This window comes from Zootoca vivipara, chromosome 16, assembly GCF_963506605.1.
Source record: "Zootoca vivipara chromosome 16, rZooViv1.1, whole genome shotgun sequence".
Lineage (NCBI taxonomy): Eukaryota > Metazoa > Chordata > Lepidosauria > Squamata > Lacertidae > Zootoca > Zootoca vivipara.
The window spans coordinates 28,563,897-28,584,636 of NC_083291.1; the positions used below are offsets into that span (position 1 = coordinate 28,563,897).

The 20,740-nt window shown below is 41.8% G+C and overlaps 1 protein-coding gene across 10 annotated transcripts in view; it reads left to right on the top strand.

The window, feature by feature from the left end:
- The window catches only part of ADGRL3 (adhesion G protein-coupled receptor L3), a 504,270-nt gene that overhangs the window by 423,171 nt on the left and 60,359 nt on the right, over nt 1-20,740 (top strand). For 6 of the 10 annotated variants that reach the window (XM_035097281.2, XM_060268958.1, XM_060268964.1 and 3 more), the window contains exons 20-22: nt 1,354-1,522; nt 10,895-11,020; nt 18,602-18,698. In XM_035097281.2, coding sequence (XP_034953172.2) covers nt 1,354-1,522; nt 10,895-11,020; nt 18,602-18,698 — 392 coding nt within the window. The remainder of the gene's footprint in view (nt 1-1,353; nt 1,523-10,894; nt 11,021-18,601; nt 18,699-20,740) is intronic. The other 4 variants (XM_060268959.1, XM_060268961.1, XM_060268960.1 and 1 more) reach the window with 1 other exon arrangement.

The window sequence follows — 20,740 nt, forward strand, 5'->3', positions numbered from 1 at the left end:
TTGGAGTCCTTATCTGCACACTAGCCAAAATAGACATTACATGCAGATCCATATAATGTCACCCCACTCAATGTCCATTTTAAAACCAGAAGTAGCTACCGGTACTTAACTTCTGGAGGGACAAGCAGAGAAATGGTAAGGAAAGGAATTGGCAGTGAAAGGCACTTTCTCTGATATTTAAAATCTCAATATCATCACCATTTTCTCCAGCATTGATTGGCTGATTTTATTTCAAAAGAAGTGATTAAGGTAATCTTAAATGCATCTGTGTCTAACATCTAGTTTATTCTTCATTAACTTCAAAATTTTCTCAGGCATAGCAGCCTGACTTGTGTGTAGCTCTTTTTCTTCATTTTTATAGAGACCAGCACAATATTTTATCCCCCCCCCCCTTGGGATCATGTGTATTCTTCATCCTCCAGTACTATAGAAACATTCCTGAGATTTCTCTAGCTTAGCCAGGCAGAATTTAAAGCTACTCCTTGCCCTGACAGGTAGCAATCGTAAGATTTTGAAACTGCTACAAGAAACGGGGTTGGGGTGCCTTCAAATGTGAGGGCTCTTGAAAAGCACTTGTTCTACTGCTGCTGCCCCAAAGCTCCCCTTAACTTTTGAGAAGGGGGAAGGTAGAGGCAATGGGTGGTATTCAACTAAAGTTATACTCAAAGTAGATCCATTCAAATAAATGAACGTGGCTGAGTTAGGTCCATTAATACCCATAGCTCTACTCTAAGTAAACTTTAGTTGAATTCCGCACATTAAGATCACTTACAAAGGACTGAGAAACCAAGCAAACTGCAGATAATGTGCAATATCATGACAAATAGCCTACAGCATAATCCTGCAGGATGTTTGAGTGGAAGGGAAGCTATGCAAGAGTGCCAGTGTGCTCTTGATTTGCTCCCATTCTTCTCAATAGGGCTTTCATAGGAGATTTTGTAAGATTGTGACCTGAGCCAATAGGCATGGAAGGAACGGAGGCCAATTCAAAATATTTTGCATTTTCCTCTTATCATGTAGCATCTGCATATTTCATTACATTTACACTGCTGCTGCTGCCCCAGAACATTTGCTACAAACATTTGCTGCTGCCCAAAAATATGTGTTAAAAGAAGCGTTTTCATTCTCATGACATTTTCATCTGTGTATTCCCCCCCCCCAAAAAAAAGTTATACGTTTGGTAATAAAGTGCATTGAATTCAAAAAGCGCATTCGCAAATATGTTTGCAGTGTTTTCCTTCTCCCTCAAGGAATAGCATGAAATGCTTATTCTGTGCATCGTGCTGTTTTCTCTATGAATCAAAGACACTTTTCCTTTCTGTCTTTCTCTTTTCTTTCTCTCTCTCTCAACAGGTCATGGGTTATAGGTGCAATAGCTCTGCTCTGCCTATTAGGACTGACCTGGGCCTTTGGACTTATGTATATTAATGAAAGCACCGTCATCATGGCATACCTCTTCACCATTTTCAATTCTCTGCAGGGAATGTTTATATTCATTTTCCATTGTGTCCTCCAGAAAAAGGTAAGGACAATTATTCTATGGTGAAGAGAAATGATGTGGCTATTTCATTGCCTAGCAACTACAGCAAATGTTTGCTGACCGTGCCTTGCATTTTGTGTTGCCGTGGTTGGACTTTGAGCCGGTTCACATTAGAGGTGAGACCAGATGTGTCTGAACCAGCAGTGAAAGCAAGAGGGTACTGCTGGGAGGCACTGTGATTTCACTGAGCCTCTTGGGCTTGCCAATTGTAAGGTCGGCGGTTCGGATCCCTGTGATGGGGTGAGCTCCCATTGCTCTGTCCCAGCTCCTGCCAACCTAGCAGTTCAAAAGCACTCCAGTGCAAGTAGATAAATAGGTACCGCTGTGGTGGGAAGGTAAACGGCATTTCCATGTGCTCTGGCTTCCATTATGCCAGAAGCAGTTTAGTCATGCTGGCCACATGACCCGGAAAGCTGTCTGTGGACAAATGCCGGCTCTCTCAGCCTGAAAGTGAGATGAGCACCGCAACCCCATAGTCGCCTTTGACTGGGCTTTATCGTCCATGGGTCCTTTACCTTTTACTGCTGGATACAGAGTGTTGATATGAACCAGGGGCAGCCAATGTGATACTTTCCAGATGTTGGCCTACAACTTCTGTCAGCCCCAGGCAACCCCTGATATAAGGTATATATGGAAGTTAGGGTTACCCTGCAAATTTATGCCCTCTGAATTTTTTCCTGGGTTTTGGAATTCCAGTTAACATGGCCTGTTTGCAATGACACTGATATGGTAGCAATCCACCATTTTTTCAAGGGGTGTTATCTAAAGGTGCTAGATGAATTCATTTGTTGCAGACCCTACACATGAGTTCACCACCTTCCTGAAGCTAAGCAGGTCTTTGTGTTGTCAGTGCCAGGATGGGAGATGACATGTACGTCACCTTTGTTTCCTTGGCAGAAAAAAAGACACAATATAAACTACTCCCCATCCATTCTAACATTCTGTTTCCAACAGTAGTCTGCCAAATGAAAGGCAATGTGCAGGAATGGAAAGTGTGTCAGACTAGGACAGTGGCGACCTCAATTCAAATCCCTGTTTGGTCATGAAGATCACTGTGTGACATAGGTTAGCCTCTTCTTTACAGGTTTGTTATGAACCAGGAGGATAAAATATACAGCCCCTCAGCTCCTTAATGAATGGGCAGGATTATACACACACACACACACACACACACACACACACACACACACACACTATACACCTGGGAAGTTTACAAGCTGGATAGGGTATTAGCATCCCTCTATTTGTTTCCACATGTGGAATAAAGAAAGAGGAAAGGCTGTATATGATATAATCTCTTAGGCTCTTAAAATAATAAGAAATTTGAGTTTATGTTCCTCATTACTAAAATGGGCAAATATTTTCTAGAAGGTCTTCTATGTGCTCAGTTTTTTTACCATATAATGCATATCTTGTGCGGCTTAGCAAACTTTCCTAAGGTATCTGTTCTCCACATATTTCTCCCCCCAAAAAAATATGTCCAGCTGTAATACCATTATTGTCTGGATTGCATTGGTCTATAGTTGCAGGGTATCATATATAATAATAATAATTTTTTATTTATACCCCGCCCTTCCCGGTTCAGAAACCGGGCTCAGGGCAGCTAACAACAAATTTAAAACACTTAATTACGATACAACATAAAAACAGCATAAAATACAGTATAGAAGCATGAATAACAATAAAATTCAAAGTTCAAAAATCAATTTTGGGGAAAACCCATCCAATAAACATTAGATGGTCATCAGGGCTAGCTGGCTAAATTAGTCCTACTTGGGCCAGCGAGGAGGCCAGGGGAGAGTTAACTGTGGGGGGGGGAGGGAAGAGAAGGGGAATAAAAGATCAGGCTAAATTTAAATTGAAGGCCAGGCGGAATAGCTCTGTCTTACAGGCCCTGCGGAAGGAGGTTAAATCCTGTAGGGCCCTAGTCTCGGGACAGAGCATCCCACCAGGTCGGAGCAATCACTGAAAAGGCCCTGCTGGTGGTGGAGGATAGTCTGACTTCCTTAGGGCCCGGCACCTCTAAACTATGGTTATTCATGGACCTTAAGGTCCTCTGCGGGGCATACCAGGAGATGGCATTAAGCAGTGGTGAGAGACTTGTAAATACATACAGCAACTGAGCATTGTTGTTTTAGTTCTGCCACTGGACTCTCTAGGCCCCACAACTCCTCCTCTTGACTTTTGAGCTGCCGGGTCCCACTTCTTCAGCTGCCAAAGTATGTGGAGCCAGTGGGGGAAACAGGAGCACGGTTAGAGAAAGAAATGGGACCAAAGGGAACCTACTAGCTGGTTTGTTGGCTTAACTCTTAAGAAAAACCAGGAGCCAACTCTAAAAAGTAGGAATTGGTGTCTGGTACAACAATACGGTACTGTTTAAATTCTTGACTGTAGCATTGTGGGGGGTGAGAGGAGATACCGTATTTTTCCATCTATAAGACGCCCCCATGTATAAGGCACCCCCTACTTTTGGGGACTCAGATTTAAGAAAATGGGAGATGTATCCATGTATAAGACACCCCCTATTTTTTGACTTTTTTAAAAGGAAAAAACCCTAGTCTTATACACGGGAAAATACGGTATATTTTATACTCCTTTCCAGGCAGCAAAATGCACAGGTTCTCTTTGATTTGGCTGATAATATGCATAGGACTTCAGTACATCAATTTACATCTATATTGTACTTTTTGAAATGTCATCTTGAAATGCAACCTATACTGTCTCAGCTAATCCTACATACTTATAGCAAACTAATTCTCCAAGTGATGGTACTTAATGTCGCCAAAACGACACTGTTCTCATGCAAGCAGGAGGAATGAGCAGGCTTAGGGAATGCCAAGGTTTGCAGAAGTGTACAAAAACAAACCTCCCGCTCAATGAGGGCTGAGCATGAACAGTGGATGCAGAACACCGACTGACTGTTGGGCACATAAAACTGGAGGGAAGGGGAGTGGAAAAGAACATGGGTGCTCCACACCGCAACATTGTTTTTGCAAGTCTCACTTAGTCTTCTTAATGCTCTCCATTAATTCTTTGTCTGGAATAGCTCAGTTGGTAGAGCATGAGAGTCTTAATCTCAGGGTTGTGGGTTCAAAGTTCCATGTTGGGCAAAAGATTCCTACATTGCAGGGGGTTGGACTAGATGACCCTCATGGTCCCTACCAGCTGCACAATTCTATGATACTCCCTTTGCAAATTTCCTCCAGGTAACGTATGAAATTGTTGAACCATAGGAATAATCTGGGAACTCCACTTGATGCCTTTTGCCAACCTCACACTCATTAACTCATTATCACTTTTTCCAGCCACACACCTACTTTCTGCTAACTCCTATATTTCTCCACATTTTAAAAATGTGTCATAGGATAGTACATTACAAATCCTGCTGATAATAATAGCTCCTAGTAATCCATGCGAACACCAAGCGTGCTCTTTGGGCTAAACAAAATTACAGAGAAGTAGCGATAATCACCCCATTTTCCTCTTGATGGTTATAATTGGTTTATTACAGTGCTGGGCTGAAACCTTTCCTCCCATTTCTCAGAACGTTTATGCCCCTACAAAAGAGAGTACTGGTTTTCGTGCCTCACGCACATGTTGCTGTAGAGTTTCTCAGAATATTGGTGGATGTGGAGTTAAGCTGGCCTTAATCTTCCTGAGTTGGCTGACATTACCGCATGTTTTCCTTTCCATTAAACATTTCTCCTGTGCCTCCTGAACAGAAAAAAGCCCATGTTACCTCATGGCACTTTTCCATGGGCTTTCAACGAAGCACAGCAAATCAAGGAGCGTAGTGACTGAAAACTCGAGAACAGTGTCCTCACTGATTTTGTTCTTAAGAGAGGTCCTCCACCCCTCTTTTAAAACAATATTTCTGCACTGTAGGTTTTTTTTAAGGAGCAAATTTCATTTTAAATTTATCATATGCTTCATGTGTGTTTGCTATGATGCACACTTTAAAATTTATTGAAAGAAAAACATTCACAATCCCGCTGAATTAAAGGGAAAAGAAAGCAGGGCCCTGCTATAAAATATTGCCATCTATCCCTGACATGCATATGCTTACCTGAACCTGAGGGGACTGAAGAGAAGTTAAACATCAAAGGCAGGAGTCCCTGCTCTAATTTGGGTCTTACTTCCTATGGGGAAAAGCTTCCTTTTTTAGCCTTTGAACATTTTAAAAGGGCAACCGGTTGGTTTTCAAGTCAATGGAGCATGAGGCTTCTGTGTGCAATTGAGTGCTTGATTTGACCTAGAAGGGTGTCCAGGGGGACAATTTAGCCACCGCTAGCCTGAAATATAACAATGCAGGCCTGCTAAAAACCTTTCTACAGTGTCGTTTGCTCTTTCTCAACAACCCTTCAACCAACAGCACTGCAGAGTTATTTTCAGCCTAACCTGCAATGAGATAAAAGCAACAGATAATAATGAAGAGTTGTTGTAAACTGCTCTCTCAGCTTCGACGCAACCTGCAGTTAGGGGTCCAGTCCCTCAGGGCAACACTGTGAGGTTTTTGTAGGCCGGGGTGTGTAGAAGCTAGATTGGGATTTATCAGTAAATAGATTGGTAGATTGCCAGATGATTTGTGAGAGGTCATCCCAAGTTTCCAACTCCCAATGGCAAGGTTCCGGCCTGCCCGTGAGGCAGACTGAGGCAGCCATCTTGGGCAGCAGAATCCCAAAGGGCAGCAATGGGTTCCTGCAAGATCTCGCTGCCACTGTCACTTCTCCTCACTTCTCCCACTGCTGCTGCCAGAGAAGCAAGGAGAAGCGGACTTCTTGTGATCCCTTGCCTTAACCCAGAACCTGCAGCCACGCAACCTCGGTAAGCGAGGCTTCGACAAGGGGCGGCACCTTCCTGTTTTGCCTCAGGCGGCAAAACAGGACAGGCCGTCCCTGCCCAATGGTTGAATGATAGTGGCAGCAAAAAGCTTCCCCCTTGTTCTGAATTAGGCTACTGAAATCAGGAAAGCTTGGGAAGACAGGAATAAATTTGCATGTGAAAGGATTTGTGTTCAAGCTCCATTTCTTACTGAAAACTACTTCCTCAGCTGCACACGTGCTCAAAGTACCTGATAGTGCAATTCTGAAACCGCCTTCCTGAACCGCTTTTTTGCACCTGGCTTCAGCTGATGAATCTCAGAGTTCTAGTGAAAAATTCTGCAAGCCTGACGTCTTTTGTAAACCATTCAGAGCCTGACCTGAGGTAATTGTGAGCATTACATTGCAGGGCTATCATAGGCACTCTCGCACACACACACCAGCCCCATGAAACCTACAACATGGGGAAAGGGAGTTGTGCTTCTTTTGGTGGAGGTTTGTTGTTGTTAATTGTTGTTGTTCCATGGAAAGATCAGAAGCTCTTATTTCTGGTTTGGAGGTTGTTTTTACCTCCAAATCTCAGCAACATTAAATTCTTTCTCCGTTGATGTCTATGGGCAGCTCTGTCTTTTCCAGCCCCGGGAGACATTTAAATATAATAGGTTCTCACTGTGAAGCAGGAAGCGACCTATCCAGACAATGAAATTGTACTTTCTGCCCTTTGTGCTTAGGGTTATCTGTCCTCCTGCTCAAAACACCCCCCTCTATTCCCCTCTCCTGTCCAGTTCTCAGGGGTTTTCTCAGGGGTTTTCCCCTCTCAAGTGTGCCATTCCCCACCCCCCACCCCAGCCCCATAATGGCTCAGATTGTTGAGACACTGCAGCATTCTTTAGCAGTGCAGAGACCATAGCTGCCAAGTTTTCCCTTTTCTCACGAGGAAGCCTATTCAGCATAAGGGAATTTCCCTTAAAAAAAGGGATAACTTGGCAGCTATGGCAAAGATGTTTGCTAGTTTTGCATCCCTGCTGCCATTGCGGCTAATCTCCTTGCTGCCCCCATCTTCACATCTTTGAAGAATGGCCCAAAAGGGCTTCAGTCTCTCCACATTCTATGCCATTGAGTTTGGCACTTTGGTTCCCTCCCCCTGGATTTTTTTCTTGAATGTGTGAACACCTGGGGGTCACCCTGGTTACCCCTGGTCTGCCAGTAGCTCTCCCTTATGCATGAATGGTGCTGTTTTGGCTACAAAATGTTGCAGTGTGAAGTGCTTCTGTCCAGGGTTGCAGCCACTCTGTTGTATCCCCCCCCCCAGTTTTCCTCCAAGCCTTAATCAGTATTCCATGCGCACTGAGTAGACGCAATCATCTTTAGGCTAGTTACAGGTAGGTAGCCGTGTTGGTCTGAGTCGAAGCAAAATAAAAAAATTCCTTCAGTAGCACCTTAAAGACCAACTAAGTTTATATTTTGGTATGAGCTTTCGTGTGCATGCATGCACACGAAAGCTCATACCAAAATATAAACTTAGTTGGTCTTTAAGGTGCTACTGAAGGAATTTTTTTATCTTTAGGCTAGTTGAGGTTGAGATTTCTCCCTTCCTTTGTTTTTTGTTTTGTTTGTTTTGGGGTGAGGGTTCTTGGGGGGGTTGGAGACTCATGTGTGCCCAATCCCAGTAGCATCAAATCCTTATTTTTTTCTCCACTGGTATCTATGGGCAACTTACTCTTTTTTCAGCTCCTGGGGAATTTAAAAATAACTTCTCAGTGTGTACCAGGTTGTGACCTAGATTGTTTTTCTTCCTGCCCTTTTATCTGCATACTGTATCTCTGTTCTCCTCTTCCAACCATTCCATTCAGTTTCAGTTTAGTTTTATTGCAGCAAAAGCCAGCAATACAGAATACCATAATTCCAAACAAAAGAAAATCAGCAATAACATCACCAGAGATAAAACAATTACACAAAGGGAATTTGCAATATGTTATTCAATAAAAGAGATTTACATTTCTTAATAACTAAAGTGCAAAATTTGGCCACATCATATGAAACTGGACTTGAGGAATCTTCCAGAAGAAATTTTCGTAAGGTTTCAGAGGATAATGCCAAATAATATTGTAAGGGTGTAAATTTTGATAAAAGGGGTAATATAAGTCGAGCTCGTTCTTTACTATAAAATTCACAAAATAAAAGGATATGAGTGACAGATTCTACCTTGTTAGACATGCAGGGCGACCATTCCATTCTATTATTTTTATTTATTTATTTTATTTATACCCCACCCATCTGGCTGGGTTTCCCCCGCCACTCTGGGCAGCTTCCAACAAATACCAAAATACATTAAAATATCACAGATTAAAAACTTTCCTAAAGAGGGCTGCCTTTAGGTGTTTTCTAAATGTCAGGTAGTTGTTTATCTCCTTGACCTCCGATGGAAGGGCGTTCCACTACCGAGAAGGCCCTCTGCCTGGTTCCCTGTAGCTTTGCTTCTCGCAGTGAGGGAACCGCCAGAAGGCCCTCGGCGCTGGATCTCAGTGTCTGGGCTGAACAATGGGAGTGGAGACGCTCCTTCAGGTATATAGGACCGAGGCCGTTTAGGGCTTTAAAGGTCAGCACCAACACTTTGAATTGTGCTTGGAAACGTACTGGGAGCCAATGTAGGTCTTTCAAGACCAGTGTTATGTGGTCTCGGCGGCCGCTCCCAGTCTGGCTGCCGCATTCTGGATTAATTGCAGTTTCCAGGTCACCCTTCTCCTTCCACCCAAGTGTTAAGGTCTTTTCCCTACACACGCATCTCAGTTCTGTGCTACTGAATTATTAGTAGATCATTGGAGAAATAAACATTCCTAAAGTCCTCCCATTTGTGAATACCGTGAGTAGGGCCTTGAAACACTTTTGAGGTGTTATAATCTGACGAGCATCTTTGAAACAGGACCTTATCCAGAACCCTGCCTGTTGTCAGCTACGGTACTTAGAGCATTATCCCATGCAGTGATTATTATTATTATTGTGCTATGTTATTCTTTCTAAGCCTTGTTGAAATGCACACTTTATGGCAAACTTCTTCTCATTACCAATATATTCTTGTTACAGCTGTGTGCCTCTTAACAGCTCCTTGTGAGCCAGTGTGGTGTAGTGGTTAAGAGCGGTAGACTCGTAATCTGGTGAACCAGGTTCGTGTCTCCACTCCTCCACATGCAGCTGCTGGGTGACCTTGGGCTAGTCACACTTCTCTGAAGTCTCACAGCCCCACTCACCTCACAGAGTGTTTGTTGTGGGGGAAGAAGAGAAAGGAGAATGTTAGCCGCTTTGAGACTCCTTTGAGTAGTGATAAAGCAGGATATCAAATCCAAACTCTTCTTCTTGTGCTTGTAGCCATTGTTACAATCGGATTCTTGGAGTGTAAAAGCACTTAATTTGATTATAGTAAGATGCAGGATCCTTCCAGTGCTCAACTAGTATCCACATTGTAGGATCATAATGTAGACAAAATAAATTAGCAATTTGAAAGATAACCTACGTCACTGGGTAAATTGCCACAGCTTCGCTATATAAAACATACACAATAATACGTATATCCCAGTAGCGGGAGCCAGATTTAGGGCGATACAGGTGGTTTCCCCACACAGGGCTCACAAAATTGAGAAGATCCATAAATGAGAAGTTCCATTTGGGGGCGCCATTTTTATTTTGGCCTCACACAAAATAAGTCCGCCCCTGCCAGAGGGAGAGCATAGCTGTGAGAAGGATTCTGATGACTAAATGCTGATGTTTTTATTTAGCCAATTTGGAAGAATTTGTAACTTGAAAGGCAGTATATGAATACTGGAATAAGAATAGTGATGATGAAGCATGAGACTTCTCTGTAGCTGATGGCACAAAATAATGCTGGTCGGGGCAAACCTTTAGTCTTAGTCCTATTATTCATTCATTTCATGGCTGTTCTTCATTCTTTTTCACTTTTGAGGACCATGCTTATCAATTCCAAACATGTTGGTAAGCCTGTCAATATCAATGGCTCTTAATCAGCTGTGTTGTCTAAAATTCTTCATTTCTGTGAGAAAATATAATTTGGGAGAAGTGGTGGCCCAAAATGAAATGCTATCCATGGACCATGGCAAATATTCAGAGGTGCATAGGTAATACAGTATATTCTCACAGGAAGGCAAAAGGAAATTGGAAAATGTTTTCCTTTCTCTTTGTATATGTAATATAGACTTTTCTTTTTTAAACCCATGCCAGAAAGCAAAAGAAATTACCTAAGTGCCAGTTCACATATAATTTAACTAATACCGATTTTCAGTCATAAATGTAATTACCCATTTATCTTGCATTACTTCAGTTTGACGTTGTTGATGAACATCTCAAAAACAAATCCCTTAGGTCCTCAATGTGTGTTAAAATGTAAAATTGCCAGATGTCATAGGTATACAGAAGCAATGGCTACTTTAATGCATTTCTCTTCATGTGCGCATACAAAATCAATTTTTGAAGCTGAAAAATGGGGTTCCCTTCTAATGTATATTGCCATTTGATTGCTTAGGTGCGTAAAGAATATGGGAAATGCCTGCGTACGCATTGCTGTAGCGGGAAAAGTACAGAGAGCTCCATTGGCTCAGGAAAAACATCTGGGTCACGAACACCAGGACGATATTCCACAGGCTCACAGGTAAATAGTTTCCTTTAGCTTGAAGGGGGGTCTGGAGAGTTTGTTGTCATGCCAATATAGTTTAGTGCTGAGTCATAATCATTATGCCTCCATCCAGTATCTGAGAACCTAGCTCTGCTTATGGTTATGACACCGCCAGGTTGTGGTTTGCACTGCAATTGATAGAGGGAGATCATTTGAGTTGGATGTGAAGATGGCATCCCTACCACCCATAATGTGTGGGGTTACTTCCCCCAAGCCATGTCATCATCACATCAAATCTTCTCATCACCACCTTCCCACACAATTGACTGTCACTTTCAGGTGAGTTGAAAAATATGACCAGATGATGATGCGATGATCTAGAGAATTGTTTCTATAAAACATTTTGGCACTGTTTTCACACCCTCCAAGTATCCCTATTTTCCAGGGACGTCCCTGATTTAAGAGAAGCCGTCCCAATTTCTGATTTGATCCCCGAATTTCCCACTTTTCCTTAGCTTAGAATGTCCCTATTGGAGAAAAGTTGGAGGGTATGTGTTTTGGAAATCTAAGCTGCTTTATCCATGTATATCTGTCAAAGTCCTCAGGTCAGGCCAGGGTTGAGAGCATTGTTGTGAAGCAATATATGCATTTGATGAAGTATTTAATTTATTAATCCTCCTTTCCTGGGGCCCAGCCCCCAATCCTGTTATAAGTGCTCCAACAAATACTAACTCTAACTGACCTTCTGTGTTTATCATGAGCAGATCTTATTTTCTGGTACTTGACCCTGGGAAATCTATGTCCACATGTTATATGCAACCTGAAATTTCATTAGCATTTTCTGCCCCACTCTTTTTTAAAAGTAAAATATCTTGAGTGAGGGTGGGCGGGTGGATCTCTTTTTTTAGCGCATATATAAGTCAATCCATGCACATTCACTCTAATGTACAGCATGTCAAATCGCATACTTCATTCATTTTTAATGATTGGGAACATAGAGGACCATTAGGTTTTTCTAGTACTGTATCTTTAAACACCCACTTTACTTTTAACTTAGTGTAGGTCAGGCTATGAATACATCAAACAATGGGTAGAAAAGAGCCTTCAGAAATGTTTGGACCCTGGGAGGGGAATTCAGACTGTGATCTCTTACTTATTTATAAAATTTACCCTGAACCATGGCTACTTTGAGGATCCTTATTCTACTCAGCCCTATTCTATAACCCTAATCAGAGACAGTGGGCACTCCTCAAACACATTGTAAATTTCAGAAGCATTTAAAGAAGATGAACTTTTGATTGGTGGAGATTCCTTGGGAGAAACTGGATCATAGGTGAGAGGGGCGAGAAGGAGTTTACTAAGGACAAAAAAGACTTGCAGACCTTTTACATACATACAAATTGAAGGGTGTGTGGCAGGGAATACATGCTATTGAATTTGGTTTTACATATTGTTCTTTTTGTAATGGATCTCTCTTAAAAGCAGACTACCTATTGACTGAAAGCTCTTTGTTACATGGAATTTGCCAAGCTACCATAGGCTTCCGAAAGATCTCAGTCCAATGGGTTGGTCTAGATATCGTTTCAGATTCATGGCCCAGTATGCACTTCTCCTATTTGGTATTTTAATTCAGACCTATGAACCCATCAGAGCACTGTGCAAATCCACCATGATAGACTGGCAGAATATTTAGATCTTAATGCTGAAAGTGCTCAGTAGTCTGCAGTGCCATGAAGTCGGTGCTTCAGGGGCTGGCAACTAGTGAATCTGTCAAACAGAGAGATTTCCTTCCGCTACATATCTGATTACAGTACAGTAAGAAGTTAAGAAGTTAGAGAGAAGACATAAATCTTCCAGATCCTATAGGTTCCATAGAGTCTTTGAAGATAAAGAGAGGTCTCTTGAAGCCTTAGAAATTGGAAGATATTTGAGCCAAAGGTGTTACGAATTTGGGAATAAGAACTCAAAATTATTGGCCTCAATTTGGTCTATGAAATGGGAAAGGATTTAGGACCTGAGGTGTCAGGGATTGGCAGGGCTCTGAATAGTATGGGGTAGAGGCAGGAGACCGGAGGAGTGATTCAGGAGAGTGGACCAGCAATGTATGGGGTTTGGTGCTACCTGCAAGGCAGGAGCCAGGACGGGAGGAGAAGGAAGAGTCAGGGCAGTCTTGAGAAGGAGGAAGAATGGGGGTCAGATCACTGGAGTCAAGTGTGGCATGACATTGGTATTTCTGTACACCAGTTTGAATGGTCCACATTCAAGGTAGCGGTAATGCTCTGTTGATGGAAATACAATGAAAGGTTTACCTACTGGCGCTTCCAACAGACCTGCCCAGCAGTAAAAATCTTCTGTGAACAGGTAGTTGTAGAGATTAATCCCATCACAGGGCACAGTGTGGTTTTGGGTTCCTAAGTTAGGTTTATTATCTTTATTTGAGGGAGAAAGTGCTGACATTTTCGGAAAACTTTTAATAGTTTCATTGGTAGCAGCATTCCTGGTTATTTCATAGGGCTGGAAAGATGCTTCATCAATCACTTTAGAGAACTGGTACAAAAAAACCCCTTTCTTTATTGCATTTTCTGAGAAAATCATTAATTATTTGTGCACCTTAAGAGGACAAGCAGAACCATTTGTTGCCCATGAATGATCAACCTTTCTGGTTTCTTATACCCCATAATATGAATGTGGAGAAATTTGCAACAACTTGTAGATTTGCATCTATTTCTATATTTCATTCAATGTTATTCTTACTTTACCCTGATCGTATAGTTTCCTTATTTGAATTCAGACAGTATGTATTTGTCTTTGGTCTGTGTAATATAAAATCTAACTTACAAAACTATTTTTGTAATAAGTGGTGCATAGCAAATACAAAATCACAATAAACATAAGAAAAATATAAAAACAGACAATGTCATAAGGAACTGGCCAGGGATGTGGAGATGGTAGCAATATACAGAAATGCCCCTATTTTGATCTCTGAAATGTTGGAAAGTCTGCCATTTTCCTCCTCCTATTGGTGGATTTAAATCCTATTATCAGGTGCTGCAGTGCATTTCTGCCCTCAGGCGGCTTTTGCGCCTATATTTAATCAGTCAGCCTTGTGCTTGAACTGAAATCTGTCCACCTCCATCTAATGTTTTTGCAACACTCTGGGGGTTACATACCCTTCTTTGAAAACTCTGACCTTAGCTTGTTTACTCTGAGTTACTGAGAACATACTCCATTATTTGCTTCTAGTGCCAGGCTTAGCTTTTTATGCAGTAATGCACAGAAGCAGATTTATGAAGGGCATTTCATATAAAACACTGCAGCTTACAACTTAATCAATAGAAAGGAAACACAAATTCAGTCTGTGTTGCTAATAGATGTAATTATATCTGACACCTCGCCAATTTAGCTTTGAACTAAAACACACAGGGAGTAACCATTAAATTCTTTGGAAGGCTGTTGTGATCTGCATCTGTGTAATAGAGGCAACATGCTTAATTCAAACCCAAAGATGTCAGCTGAGAGACGTTTCTTCTGGTGTCTGGAGTGGCTGCCACAGCACAAACACTTATCCCAAGCTCAAAATCTCAGAACAAATTCAAAGAAGCTGGGCCCAAAAGACAGTTCTAAAATGCCTTAGAGAAATCAAAACAGCTGTGGCAAGTCACTTCTACAAGGGAACAAACACACAAGCCATCAAAACATTTAAATGGCATCAAATGTTTCTGAGAAGCAGGTTTTGCAAGGCACTTAAAAGATAGTAATGAAGGTGTATCATGGTAAACATGATCCAGAAGGAAGTTCCACAATAATCGCCCTTTCGAAGGGCATATGGGGAAGATCTTAGCAAAGAGGGAACAGTTGTGGATCTTGGGGTCTCAAATTTCAGCAGTACCCTGTGCGTTGCCAAACTTTGGCACCACCCTGGCCTCTGACTTTCCATTCTACCTAATAGTTGCAATGGCCCCTGAGGCTCCACGCCCAGTTTGACTGGTCACACTCCCCTAAATCTGCTTCTGCTGGCTTAGATAATTTTAAATAGAAAAGTGAAATTTAATTTTAATTGATACTTTATTGGATCAATTTTTATGTATAAGGATATAAGTAATAAAAGAAAAAGGGGGAAGTATGAAAAATCAAGGTGCAAAAATAATACAGTAGGTAAAATCAGTACATTTCCCTTCATTGTTCTATAGAAATAAATGGTGTTATACTCCTAAAACAAATGTAGTTATTCATAACATACTACATTCTTTATAAACACATTCCAGATATCACTAGATTCGTCCAAAGAAAGTCTACAAGCAATCTGTTTATAAGTTGCAAGTGTTGTCATATCATTGACCCATTGATTAAAGCAGGGGTCAGCAAACGTTTTCGGCAGGGGTCCGGTCCACTGTCCCTCCAACCTTGTGGGGGGCCAGACTATTTTGGGGGGGGGGAGAACGAATTCCTATGCCCCAGAAATAACCCATTTTAAATAAAAGCACACATTCTACTCATGTAAAAACAAGCTGATTACTGGACCGTTTGCGGACCAGATTTAGAAGGCAATTGGGCCAGATCCAGCCCCCGGGCCTTAGTTTGCCTACCCATGGTCATGAAGATAGAAGCATTAGACACTTAGGAATTTTAGCTTCATGTTGAGAGGGAAAAGGAAGGTGTGATCTTGCTGCTGGGTTTGGACTCCGAGCTAGACCCAAAGTCTGTTAGCAATTCCTGGATCTTACCAGAAAGGAACCACCCCATATGTAGCATCCTGAACTTGCACCTTTTGTATGCAAAATTTTAAATAAAATAGCATTGTTCAAATCATACAATTATCATATTTAAGAAGCCGTGAAGTTACTCCAAAAATGTATGTTTATACATATGAGATGTATTCTGTCAATATTAAAAATAGCCCAGTTGTGAGCAAGTATGCCTCTTTCTTTTATCCTGTTATTAAAGAAGTTTAGAAGAGATGGCATGCAATTTATTTTCCCACTCAGCAAATGTGGGAATATGTGGGAATATCTGTGACTGTCCAAAATTTTGCACAGACATTTAAGGCTGAAGGAATCATATACAGCAGAACCTTGGTTGTTGAACATAACCCTTTCCACAAGTCCGTTCGACTTCTGAAATGTTTAACAACCGAGGCAAATTGGGCAGTCAGAAAATTCAATTGAGAAAATTGAGAAATGTGCCTTGGAAGCTGTTTGACTTCCGAGGCGTGTTCAAAAACAGAAGCAATTACTTCTGGGTTTTCGGCGTTCGAAAACCGAAACATTCAGTTAATAATAAACGGAGTGTGTGCTTAGTGAAAGTAAAAATATTAAGAAGTCCAAAGAAAGATGTAACCCACTCAGTCTTCTTTGCAATTACCACATTAATCTTCTGCTGGCATTTCTAGATACAGAGCATCACATGCCGCAAAATTATCTTATTCCTTTTTACATTTCCAGAATGAGGTTTTATGTTCCTGTAATCTTATGTATTTTATGGCTACATTATGTAGTTTATTACTCTACCTTCTAGTCATGCACTTAAAAAACAATTCTCTCATAGTCTAGAACATAACAAGGTTTTTTCACAGTAATTCTAAAACTATTCCCAAATATCAAAATGAACAATTTCATAAAATGCTGCCTGCAGACGATCATAACTGTTTATGTTTGATCCATTTCTTCATGAAAACTTCATAAAATCTGCTATATTCTAGGAACAAGATTTTTATCTAAATTGTTAACCCTGATCAGTTAATTTCTGAATCCGACTTTGGTGAAGAGTTGACATATGGTGATGGCTGCTCATTCATCGTACTGGTGTTATCTCCATATAACCAGATTTTCATGGGCCTGTTTTTGATATACCAAAAAAGATAGCACATATTGTTCACATTGTAAAGGAACCCAGTTCTCCACTGAGTTTAAAATTCCAGCAAAATATTAAAGCTGCTGTTAATGATTTAACTTGACTACTTCTCTTTGCAGATTTATCCTAGATTCTAAGCAAATTTATACTCATGAGATGCTTAGATTGCATTTCTCCCTGACAATAGCAAGAGATCTGCTTTGCACCATCCATGAGTTCTTAAACAGTCTTAAACATGAGGTTACAAAGCAGCTCCATTCTGCATGAGTCCACTTCACTTAGCTGTTCAAATGTATGATGTGTCCCACCTAGAGAAAAACCAGGTTTTCCCCCAAAGCCGTTCCCCCCCCCTGTAAAAACTGGGGAAAAGTGTGGAATGTTCAAACTATATCAAACTGGTTCCCCCCCCCAATTTTTATGAACCCCCCCCCATTTTCCCAGGTTTTTTCCAGGCCTTCCCATCTCTAGTCCCACCAATCATTTACCTGCCTTTGCTTAACTTGGCTCAGTGTTCTTTTATCCATTACCTTTTTTTAAGGGAAGAATTTCCTGCAGCCAATCAGAAGCTGTGCTTTGCTTTCCGAATGTTTTGGAAGTCGAACGGACTTCTGGAATGGATTCCGTTCGACTTCCTAGGTACGACTGTAACTATGTTGTCTGTACCCTAGGAATGGGCTACAGCAACAGAATGGGAGGTCAGCAGTAGTGTGTCTCTGTGCACATGTGAGTTCTGGGCACATGTCCCTTTCAGCTTTTGATCCAGTCCCATTATCAGTGATTTGCACTTTAGTATATAGTCTGTATTTTCAGGCTTTTAAAATAAAAGATCTATTGTTGTAGACCTCTTTGTGAGCTTCCAGTTGGAATCAGGATTCTGGACAAAGCAGATTCATGTTCTGCTTTGTGCAAGGGGTGACTGACTACTACTACTACATGCAGTTGTCGCTATCTGAACACAATGCATTCTCAGAAAATAGTCTCTTAGGCAAGAGTTTGCATGAAGAGTCAACCATTTCCATTGTTTCCTAAGGGGAATTTTCTAATGTGTTCCCAAGCACCTAATTTTGACCACAAAATAATGGGGAAACCCTCTGAAACCTTGCAAGAAGCAAACAAAGAAGGGAAAAATGCTCTTATTTGTCTGATCTCTCCCCTCTCTCCCACCATGGTTTGTAGCAAAACAGATGCTGCAAACCAGCAAAAAAAAAAAAAAAAAACAGAAAGAAAGGCCTGTTTAAGACTGCTTACTTGTTTACAGTACTTCACACAGGTCCAGCTATTTGGATATCTGACTCTGTGATGCGTATAGCAAGGTTTGGGTACTAAATCCTCATGTTTGGATCATACCTGCCAAGTTGCTGTCAGAGAAACAAGGGACCGGGCCCGAAATAGCAGACCGGAAGTAGCGCTGCCGCCATTTTGGAACTGGGCAGAGCAGCATCAAAAGTCGCTTCTGAGCATGCTCCGCCCAGTTCCAAAATGGCCACTGCGCCAGAATAAACCGGGGGGAAACAAAAAAATCTGTTTTTTCAGCTAGGAACAGCTGAAAAAAATGGGGATTTCCCGGGGAAAACAGGAGACTTGGCAGCTATGGTTTGGATAAGTGAACTTTCATACAACAATTGTCTAGATAGCGGGACCTGCGTGTATATACAGGTGAATGGGAGTCGTACTCAAAACCATCTGGGAAGCAGCAGGTTGGCAAAGTCTACTGTAGATGCTCTGCTTGAGATTCACTTTCTGCCCCTTCCTTTTGCCCTTCTCCAGAGTCGCATTCGCAGGATGTGGAATGACACTGTCCGAAAGCAGTCGGAGTCATCCTTCATCACTGGTGATATAAACAGTTCAGCGTCACTTAACAGAGGTAATTATGGACTTATCAGATATGTATGACCTTTGTAATTACTAAGGAATCTAAACGGCAATGCTTTGTCGACCTTGAAATGTGCTGCACCTTGTTCCTTTGGATTAAATTATGTCCTTGGAATTTTTATAAAAGTGCTTTATGCACTATTTTTCATTAAGCAAAAATGATTTTTAAAAATGTTTATTAATTTTTAGCATGTGTTTTCACAAATATTGCTGCGGTTGCAGCAGGAATTTTGGGGTAGTGCATGGATGAGGCGGGGAGTGAGGCAGAATATTTCTATAGTCAACTTCTGGTGCCAAGAAATGGAGGTTGTCAAGCTTCATTGCTAGCAATGAAATGGGCAATTATGGAGTGATATAGTCTGCTAAGTGTTGTTATCCCAGGTAAAAAGCAATTTGGAAGGCTTTGTAAAGGTGAAAACCTGCTGCATAATGTGTGCCCAGACCATCATCCTCTGTGTCCAAAATGGATGCCTGACTCTCTCAGCTCTCCAGAGGACTGTGGAAAATTCTCTGCTTAAAATGTGTAGCAACTACCGATGAGGAGAACCGGGCTCAAAATTGGGTTCAGAAAAAGGGAACAGCTTCCAAAATCTAGGGAAATAAGTTGATCTATTCAAGCCCAATACACATCCTGCCATAACCCCGATGATCTGGAAACATTCATTCTCCCTCCTGATTCCTACCCTGCTGCTGTAGCAGCTGCAATGGTGGAATAAAGCAGTGGTCCTCAACCTTGGGCCTCCAGATGTTTTTGGCCTACAACTCCCATGATCCCTAGCTAGCAGGACCAGTGGTCAGGGATGATGGGAATTGTAGTCTCAAAACATCTGGAGGCCCAAGGTTGAGGACCACTGGAATAAAGGAAAGGTAGGAGGGCTTTCTCCCCTCACTCTCTTCTGGCATACCACAGGCTTCTCTGGCTGCATGTGAGGTGCCTGGAGCTCTGGGAAATCATTTTTCCCCAGTGCTACTGACACCTGTCAGTGATGCTAGAAAAGCTACTTTCCCAGTGGTCCTGGTCAACTGCTGCTGGAGCCACAAAGATGGTAAGTGGGACAGGGAAGGGTTTTGAGTAATGGCAAATCAGCACAGAAAGCAAAACCATCTAAAAGCTCTTGCCATTTTTTTGGGGGGGGGGGGTGTCAAACATCAGGTGAGGGCAAAATTCACCACTGCTGTCCAGCTCTTCTCCCAGCATCCGCCAGCTGTCAGCTGCCATTTTCCTGACGCCCTCAGGAATTATGAAGTTGTATCTCTCATATTAGCCACCCTTCTCACTCCCCCCTTTTGGGGTGTGCAAATGAAGGCGTCATCACTTAACCTGGAGAGATGAAGGGTTTTGGAGAGAGGATTGATAGTGTTCTTTGTGTTTGATTAAAATTTGTACCAGATATGAGTTTTTGGCACCATAATCCAGCCTCATCTTTGAAATTAGGCAGCAGCTGAATAGTGTTATAAGAAATGCACGTCTTGGAATAGTTTTATCACCTTTGTCAACACAAGCATGAAATGTTTAGCAAAGGCACTTGCCTACTAGCACCAGATTGCTGCTCAAAGATCCCATCTGTTAACAGCTCTGAAGCAACAACAAAAAATATAAAGAGGCAACTTCTATACATTGTTCTACCTCTGGCCCCTCACACTCATCCCTTCCAATCTTCTGGAGCAAATAGGCTCCTTGTTTTGCTCTGCAACACTTGAGGAGGAAAAGGGGGCATAGGAGAGCCCTCTGTGCTTGTCAGAGAAACCAGGGCTAAGGTGGGATCTTCAGGTTGTGATCTGGCAACCCTACTGTTTCTATAATTTCAGGGGGAACCCTTAAATGTGTTTTTTCCTGGGCATCATATTGGAAAATGTGTGTTAGTCCCTTTCAAGGCAATGCTTTGGCAACCCTTATGTGCTGTTTCCTAAACATATCCACTGTCAAATTAAGGTGAAGAGAAATATACATAATTTGAGGCTACTGTGGATGAAACATGGCGAGAGGTGAGAGGATTACACGCTCCTTTCCCGAGCCCCTTCCTTCTGAAGAGC